We start from the raw sequence: 9,058 nt of genomic DNA on the forward strand, positions 1-9,058 counted from the left end.
GGACACCCTATACTATTTCACATCCCCACCAGCAGAGTCTGAGAGCCACACACCTTGCCAACAGTTGACCTGGTCAAATCTTTTACATTGTAACCATTCTAACGTGTGTAGTATTTTCTCTTTGTGGTTTTATTTTGATTTGCATTTCCCTGGTGACAAAGATGTGGACCATCTTTTCAAGTGCTTATTTTGAATGACTCCCTTACCCTCACCCCCCCTTTTTTTGTTAATCCTCAGCCAAGGATATGTTCCCATTGATTTTTAGAGAGAGTGGAAGGGAGGAGAAGAGAGAGTGAGAGAAATCCATGTGCAAGAGTCACATCAATCGGTCATCTCCTGCACTGTGCTGACCAGCCTGGCCGGGGATTGAGCCTGAAACCCAGCTACGTGCTCTTGACCAGAATCCAACCCGGAACTCTCAGTCTGAAGGCTGACCTACCCCTTTTCAAGTCCTGCATTGGTAAGAGGGATAATCCTAAATGTGGGCAAAGGAAGCAGGGTTACCTGACAGGTGTCATTAAACCATTGCTTTCACCAGTTGGCTATAAAATTCTTAATTTACTAGCGATTCCCAAATCGGAGAGGTAAAGTGACTCCGGTGAGTTAAGAGAACCAATATAAGGAGCAGTTTCTTAAAAAGATGTTTTGAGTGAAAATGCCTGTTATCTGAATGGGAAGGGAGAGCCCTAGATGTTTTTCTTCCCATTTCCTCCCATTAGAACAGATTGCTTTCTAGATCAACCGAAGGTCATTTCAGAAATGAGACTGTGCTCTGATGGAATGGCCGAGCGGCTGTGGTCCTTAGAGCAGGTGGAGAGGAGGAGCCGGGGGTGGGGAATTGCAAAAGAAATCTGGAATGGCAGACCGATAGCCACCCTGCCTGGTAGGCACTGGCCAGTGTGTAGATGTGTTCTGGGGAGAATGGGCAGGTGGGTGAGGCTGAGAGAAGGGGGGCGACATAAGTGTCAACACCTGAGTAGGTGAGGGACAGGCCCAGGAAAAGAGGGGGGACGTACTGAATATAAAAGGTACCTCCTAAGTCGTTTTGTTCAGAGCAGCTTTAGACCTGAACGAGAATAGCTTTTATTCTCTAGTCTTCTCTTCTACAAACTAGATTCCTTCAACTTCGGGCTCCCCCGGCCGCCCGCTCTCCTTTGGGGTTTCATGTGACAGAAGAAGAGGTCGCTTCTGTGGTGGCAGCCCTGCCACAGCTCCCCTTTCTGCCCAGCTTCCCAACCAAAGGCAAGTGGCTCTCCGATTCCTCTTCAATACAGTCTAGTGCAGTGGTTCTCAACCTTCTGGCCCTTTAAATACAGTTCCTCATGTTGTGACCCAACCATAAAATTATTTTCGTTGCTACTTCATAAGTGTAATGTTGCTACTGTGATGAATCGTAATGTAAATATCTGATATGCAGGATGGTCTTAGGCGACCCCTGTGAAAGGGTCATTCGACCGCCAAAGGGGTCGCGACCCACAGGTTGAGAACCGCTGGTCTAGCGGTTACTAGTTAAGGCTGTAGAGCTGAACTGCCTGGGTTCCTTTTCTGGCTCTACCATTTATTAGCTGCATGACTGTGGGCGAGTTGCTAAATCTTCCTGTACCTCAGGTCCCTTATGTAAAAATAGAGATGAAAATATTACCTTCCTTAGAGAGCTGTGAGGATTAAATAAACTAATAATTTAAAAGTGTATAGAACAGCCCTGGCTGCTAAATGGTTAGTGTCAGCCCAGGGACTGAAGGGTGGCGGGTCCGATTTCCGGTTGGGTATGTGCAGGAGGCAACCAATTGATATGTCTCCTCTCTCTCTCTCTCTCTCTCTCTCTCTCTCTCTCCCTCTCTCTCTCCTTTCTTCCTTCCCTTTCACCCTCTCTGAAAAGCAGTGGGAAAATATCCTCAGATGAGGATTCACAACACAACAACCTGAGTTCAGAGCATTGCTTGACAGGCTTTAAGCCCCCCATCAATGAATTTATTTGAATTTAATTCCTTGGCTCCGCTCTCAAGGCGCTTCACAATCTGTCCTCTGCCCACCGTACCCTGGTATTCCTCTACTTCCTGCCCAGGTCGCTGGTTGCTTCACTGAATCATGAATCTATGCTTCACTCAGGTTGCCATTGCCTGGAAGGCCCTTACCAATGCAAGTCCTACCCGACCTTTAAGGTCTCTTCCAATCCCATCTCCTCTATACCTATTATTATTATTATTATTATTATTATTATTATTATTATGTCTCTCCAGCCCTCTTCCCGGCAGATCTCCCAGTGCTGTAGAATGCAGTGAGTAGCACCCGCTCCCCAGTCTCTCTAGGAGCCTGTGACCTTCCCGAGGGCAGAAGCAGTGTCTGATGCCCCTGCGCCCTCTGTGAGCACCTGGTCTTTACTCACTCGAGCATCGGTGAAGAGATCCCGCGCAGGCAGCGAGGACAGTGACCACCCACAGCTTTAACAGCGGGTGAGCTGGGGGCGGGGTGGTGGCTTCTTTCCTGCCTGTGCCATTCTCCGAGGGCAGAGGTTCCTTTCAACTAAGATCCAGACACCCCCCCCCGCCCCTCCCCTTCACGTCTGAACCCAGAAAGCCAAACACATCGCCCTCTGATGTTCATCAGATAAACTCCTTTCCGGAACCATTCTTCCTCGGAGGAAACCATTGTGTTTTTATGGGTAATGATCATGTTTTCCTCTTTCAGTTCTTTCCTGTTAAAAGTCTCAACCTTTCCGTTTTCTAGGGATCCTCAGGGCCACTCTAACCTCTAAGCTGGTAGGTAGGGGTGAGCTCAGGAGCAGATGGACTGGGGCAGCTCACCGACTGGAAAGGGGACCAGGGAAACTGGTGGTGCAGAGTCCCTAAGGGGGTCTGGGATGCAGAAACCTGACCCAGAATCCTTATTCTACGATCATTTCCTTCCACCGCTGGCCGCAGCCTTGTCTAGCTCTGGATAAATGTCATTGTTTCACGTGTCTCCCAGTCCCCACTGTTTCCTTCAGTGACTCTTTCCTTCAGTGAAGGAAGGGAGAGAGAGATAGAAACATCAATGATGAGAGAGAATCACTGATGGGCTGCCTCCTGCACAGCCGCTTGGGGATCGAGTCCGCCCGGCGTGTGCTTTTGACGTGAATCGAACCCTGGACCCTTCAGTCCGCAGGCGGATGCTCTATCCACTGAGCCAAACCGGCCAGGGTCCTTCAGCGATTCTTTCTGCTCGTCCCTGCCAATCTCTATCCCCAAGTCATGTCCAGCCCAACCCAGGGCTCAGGGCCTAGTTACTGACCGAAAAGCCACAGAACCAAGAGGCCGGGAAGCAGCGGGGCTGGGAGCGCGGCGGGGGCCAGGGGGGCCCCGGCGTCGGCGGGGAAGAGGTGCAGCTTCTCGAGGTCCGGCAGGAAAGCGCGGGCGTCTTCCAGCGCAGCCCGCGCGGCCACGGTGAAGTTGGGGTCCCCAGAGATGAGAACGTCGAAGACGCAGGAATGGAAGTAGGCGTCTTCCACCGGCAGCCCCTCCTTGCACAGCCGCCGGGCAGCGTCCGCGGGCAGCGCCCCCCGGAGGCCGCGCTCGGCGGGGGACAGCCGCTGGCTCGGGGGGCACCCGCCCACGCAGAGCTGCAGGTCCTGCTCCGCCGAGAAGGCGCGGGCCACGTCCTCCGCCACCCGGATGGCGAAGGAGAGCTGCCCGGCCGCCTGCCGCACGACCACCGTGGTGCCGATGTAGGCCGCCCGGATCTCCACGTGGCTCCCGGGGCTCGCCGTGCGGATGGAGAGGCTGGAGCCCCCCGGCCGGTCCCCGCCGTTGACCGAACCGTCTTCAAAGGCGGCGGGCAGGTTGCCCACCTCCGCCTGGTAGACCTTCTGGTCGATGCACTCCTGCATGTTCTTAAAGATGATGGTGAGCTGGAGGGCGAGAGGGAGGCGGTTCACTCGCGGCCGGGCACCCTCGCCCCGCAGCCAGGCCTCCGACGGGCTCTCCTGCCAGGCCTGGCGGGGTCCCCCCTCTCCCCCATCCCCATCCCTGCTCAGCCCCCTCTCCCCTTGGCCTCAGTCTCAGCAGCTCCCGCAGGGGAAGGAGAAGTCCCCTCGCCCCAGGGCTCTCGGCTCTCCCCTCCCCACTGTCTGCAGTGGCTTTGAACTTGAGCGGACCCCCCCCCCTCCCCGAGGGACAGGGATTCACAGGAGCGGTGTCTGCAGGACGCGGTGACGGCGGAGAGGGCGGGGCGGGGGCTGGGGAGACGCGGGATGGGAGCCTCGCCCGGGGACAGTGGGCTGGGCTGGGCGCCGGGAGAGGGTCCCGGGAGCGACCGGGTCCTGACCTTGCGGGTGGCGGTGGCGTTGGCGCCGGGGGCCACGGGGGAGCTGGTGGCCTGGACGAAGAGGAAGTCGTTGTCCAGCAGCGGCCACGCGCCCCGCACCCGGCACGTGTGGAAGTGGTGGTGGAAGCTGCGCACGTGGGGGTCCCCGAAGGAGGCGCAGTGCAGGAAGCCGGGGGGCCGGCCGTGCAGCCGGGCGAAGCGGCCCGCGTAGTCGCAGGGGTCGGGGGCGGCGGGGCCCGAGGGGGGCGCGGGGCCGGCGCCGGGCAGGACGGGGCCGCGGGCCGGGGGCGGGGCCGTGGGGCCCTGGCGGGAGCAGTTGTGCTGGATCATCAGGTCCTCGATGCCGTGCACCGCCGAGTGGAAGGCGAGGTCCCCGCGGCAGGTGCGCGCCGTGCGCCGCGTGCACAGCGCGTAGGAGCGCAGCGCCCGGCAGAGGCCGCTGGAGCCCCCGGCGCCCCGGCCCCCGCCGCCGGCCCCTCGGAGCGCCCCGGGGGAGCCCCCGCCTCGGAGGCTCAAGGTGGACGACACGTACTCCGCATTGCAGCGCAGGATCTTGCACTGAGAGTGAGCTGGGGGCAGACGCGGGAGGAGCGAGATGGTGCCCAGAGCCCCGCTCTATCGGAGTTTGCCCCCCCGCCCCCCATCTCATCAGGGGATGCCAGCCCCTCCTGAAACCACTGAAGGCTCAAGGCCCAGCCCCCAGCTCCCTACTGCTGTCCTCGCTCAGTTTAGCTAAAATGAATGAGCCCGCTATAGCTCTTCCCGTCCCCAAGCGGAATGGGAAATAGTATATTCCTGCTTGAGAGTGGGGGTGACCCCTGGCACCCTTCTTCTCACTCCCTCATGCCCACATGCCCACCCTGAGAGCAGCCTGCCTTCTAGGGCCCCCACACCCTCCCCTAGCCCCTCCTTACCATATCCACAGAGGAGCAGCAGGAGAGTGAGGGTGCTTAGAGTCGGGGGACTGCCATGGGGGGCCCGGGGACTAGGGCACTGGCCAGGATCCCCCATACCTATCCAGCCAGGTCCCCGCAGGCTCCAGCTCTTCCCAGCGGATGGCTGTCCTACCTAGTGGACGTTGGCTGGCCGTCCTGTAAGAGACTGGGCGTGGGGAGACAGGAACGTGAAGGCTGTTCTGGATGATGTGAAGGGAATGTGGGAAGGTCAAGAAAAGGGTACGCGGACCGGAGTTTGGGGAGAAGGGGGCTCCCTGAACTGTGCGTGTGGCGGTTAGACCTCCGTGCCCTGCTCTGTGGCCACTCTCAGGTCCCTTATGCAACACCCCGGCGCGGGGGTGGAAGGAACGTTGAGTGGCCCCGGGGTGGGGGGCAGAGTCCACTGTGTTGCCCCATTCTGAGCTACCAAAACAGCAGAAATGTCCAAAACGGAGGAGTCATGGGGACAGATCAGATCCAACCGTTCCAGTAGGTTCCCCAATAGAATTACAGGTTCCCCAAGAGAATTATAGATTCCCCAATGGAATTATAGGTTCCCCAATGGAATTATAGGTTCCCCAATGGACTTAGGATCTGAAAAGTGCTTCGGAAACATACCTCTTATTTGCCTCTCCCCATCAGGAGGGAACACCGGGGGTTGTTCTTTCTTTTTTATCCCCTTTGGGTTAGAATTTTCAGCAAGAATACCCACCCCTCAATATTCAAATAAAAAGGGAGCTGATTTCTTTTCATCTGTTCCAGAGAGCTGCAGTTATAGCCCCTCTCTCATCGGATAACCGAGTGCAACCCAAGCACGCACAACAACACCTGCTGGCACGGAGCCCACAGCTCTTGAGTATTTCCAGACCTGGCTGAGGAATCGCTTTTCCCGCTAACCTTCCCTTTGCAAACTTAGAAGTTCTCAGTCTCTGGACGAGGAGAGGACTTGGGGAGGGGCCTGCCTCCCCTGGGGTAAGGGTACGCCTGGGGGACGGGCACAGGAGGGAGAATAGGACCGCAGGTCTGGAGTTGTGGGGAGAAATCATTTTTGACGAGGAGTGGCCACCATCCTTGGAAGCCCAATGCGAAGGGCACCGCTAAGTGGGGACGGGGTAGACGAATGTCATGACTAATCATGTGAGGCTAAATTTGGCCTCGATGAGAAAACCACAGACTCAGGACATGGGACACTCCTGCTAAGGAAGGCGGCCTCCTCGGAAGCCTGGAGGGAACCAGGTGAAGAGAGAGCTGAAGCTGCCCGAGGGGAGCCCGAGGCTTAAACTTCGAGTGGCTCGAGGCCAGAAAGAAATCAGACAGAAGGAGGAATGCAGATGGGGGCACCTTAGCCCGGAAGAGATCGTAGCTTTTGGACCAGAGATATCTGTTGTAATTCTGTGAAAGTCTCACTTCAATCCAAAAGCGTATTAAAGGAATTGCAATTTCATTTTGACTTACTGTTTCCAGAGGCCAAACATTACTCTGACATCCCGTTCTCCGGCCATGACTGCCTACTCTGTTGGTCGGCTCCAGCCAGGGGATCCCCCGTCTCTTTCTCCATGTCTCCCCTAGGCCCCCAGGCCTGCTGCAACCTCAGTGAGGTCAGGGAGCCAGAGAAGGGCTGGTGTGGGGGGAAGGGGGAGTATATGGCTGGCTGGGGCACTGGACAGCTGAGCGGGGGAGGGAGGTGGCTACTGAGTTGACTGTTTTAAAAATAGCTAAGTCCAAAATTCCAGGAGCGTTGATGGGGGTAGGGTGTGGGAGTTGGGAGGGCAGGAGGATTAGAAAGAATGTGGGGTGTAGGGTGCCAAGTAGGGGAGGGCGAACCGAAATATGACAGGCAAGTCAGATATCCAATTCCAGCTTCTAGGACTCTAGTCACTGCCTACTCCAGGCAGCCCTCCAGTATGGTCACGAATGAGCCCCCGGCCTTTAAAATGAGAGCGGGCAATTGTGTGCCTCTCGTTCACCGCCCTCATCTCCGCTGTATTGACTATTGCATTTCGTCTCTACAGAACATACCTAGTGGGGAGCTGACTTTAAACAGGGTCCAAATCGGATGTAGCTGACAGCCCTCCCCCATCTTTGCAGACTATTTCAGAAGGACCGAAAAAGCCAGCTGCCCAGAGAAGAAATCTGAGCTCTAAGTTGTTTAGGATGAGGGTTTCAGTCTCCCAGTTCAGATCCTTGCAGCTGTCCATCCCCCTACTACCTCCATTTTCATACAGCAATGCCTCTTCCTTCCCTCGCACCAACACACACACACACACACACACACACACACACACACACACTCCTGAGTTGTTGGGGGGTGGGGGCGGGGGTGGGGGGAGGAGGTTAACCAAGGCAAAGAAGTGAAGAAAGACTGGGGATAGAAGTTTTTGACAGTTACTAACCCCCAAGGGAGGGGCATTTGGAGAGATAAACAGAGAAAAAGAGACTCAGAAGGGTACTTTTGTGGAGTCACATAATCCTGTGACCTTTTAAAATATTGCAGCCCAGGACTTTAGCCATGCCGTATTTCTGCAGCCATAGGCTTCTGGGATCATTCACCTCCTAGTACTTGCCAAGTGAAATGAACACGGCTGATTCCAAACTGGGTCACTGAGGCATCTGCATTAATTGGCTCTACATTTAATTCAGAATCCAGAGGCCCATAAGGACCCTTCTCTTTATTATACAAATATTTCTGAACAATGTAGTTTTTCCCGTGACCACACAAGACCACATCATAAAGGCTTTTATTACCAAACTGTAAAATGTCCCCAACCAAACCATTCAAGTGACTGTAAAACAATAATTGACCATGGCTCCCAAGTGGAATATACTCTAAGGACAAGAAGAAGTGCAAAAATGTTTTAAAGTAGGCGTATGGTTGGTGTGGGAGTGTTAGTATTGTTGTTCTGAAACTATTGTGTATTGTGAGGTAAAACAAATGAGTGTTAAATATCAGTGTCTTTGTGAAACAGGATTTTTGGTGTAGAACAAAGAGGTACAGATTTAGTTGATACAGTTAAAGTAAAAACGCTATAATTCTGCATTTCAATTGGAAATATAACTTGGAGCTCATGGTGTTTTTATGCCATTTCCTAACTTTATATTAAAAAGGCCTGGAAACAAAGACCCATTAGCAATGAGCATGCTATTGTTCAAACTGAGCTATCTCAACACAATTTCCCATTAGAAGGAACCCCTTCTAAGAAATGACTAATTTCAGGTATGGGGGAGGAATTTTCCAAGATAAGCAAGGAAGCTTTCAAAGACTTAAGATTGTATCAAAAGGAATCAGAAACTACTAGAATAATTCTACTGGCCAAAGATAGGCAATTTGAGTGTCAAAATGAACAATATCTACAATGAATTTAAACATATTTGATGTGTTTAAATATGCTTAAATCTGAGTTCACAATGATACTTAATTGTAGTAAAGTACACATAGCATAAAATTTACTACCTTAACATTTTAAGTGTACAGTTTAGTAGTGTTAAGTACATTCATATTATCGTGATCAATAAAAAATATATATATTAAAAAAATAAAGCATATTATTGTGCAGCCAGCCCCCAGAACTCTTTTTGTCTTGCAAAACTGAGACTGTATTCCCATTAAACATAAATTAAACTTGTTTTGAGATAATTACAGCTTTATATGCATTCGTTATGAATAAGAGAGAGAGAGATCTGAGTGTTCTTTACCCAGCTTCCTCCACCCTTGCCTCCAGTGGTAACATCTTGTGAAACTATAGTACAACATTACAACGAAATATTGACATTGGTAACATCAAGCTACAGGGCATTTCCATTAGAAGAATACCTCATGTCCC

The 9,058-nt window shown here is 53.2% G+C and overlaps 1 protein-coding gene and 1 long non-coding RNA gene across 3 annotated transcripts; one reads left to right on the forward strand and one right to left on the reverse strand.

The window, feature by feature from the left end:
• Positions 1-3,113: 3,113 nt before the first annotated feature.
• Positions 3,114-7,433, reverse strand: HFE2 (hemochromatosis type 2 (juvenile)). 2 transcript variants are annotated; one of them, XM_006096881.3, is made up of 4 exons: positions 6,693-7,433; positions 5,217-5,403; positions 4,303-4,871; positions 3,114-3,886 (listed from the first exon to the last, which is right to left on the reverse strand). In XM_006096881.3, the coding sequence occupies exons 2-4, from the start codon at positions 5,311-5,313 to the stop codon at positions 3,263-3,265; spliced, it is 1,290 nt and encodes a 429-aa protein (XP_006096943.1). In that variant the 5' UTR covers positions 5,314-5,403; positions 6,693-7,433; the 3' UTR covers positions 3,114-3,262. The 2 variants fall into 2 exon arrangements, with proteins under 2 accessions (XP_006096943.1, XP_014318260.1); XM_014462774.2 differs by lacking the exon at positions 6,693-7,433 and having other exon boundaries at positions 5,217-5,476.
• LOC106698511 lies at positions 4,752-6,681 on the forward strand. The gene is made up of 2 exons (XR_001349845.2): positions 4,752-4,866; positions 6,000-6,681. It is a non-coding gene; the product is annotated as an uncharacterized LOC106698511 (long non-coding RNA).
• Positions 7,434-9,058: the final 1,625 nt, after the last annotated feature.

Source organism: Myotis lucifugus, unplaced genomic scaffold (genome assembly GCF_000147115.1).
Source record: "Myotis lucifugus unplaced genomic scaffold, Myoluc2.0 scaffold_190, whole genome shotgun sequence".
Taxonomy (NCBI): domain Eukaryota; kingdom Metazoa; phylum Chordata; class Mammalia; order Chiroptera; family Vespertilionidae; genus Myotis; species Myotis lucifugus.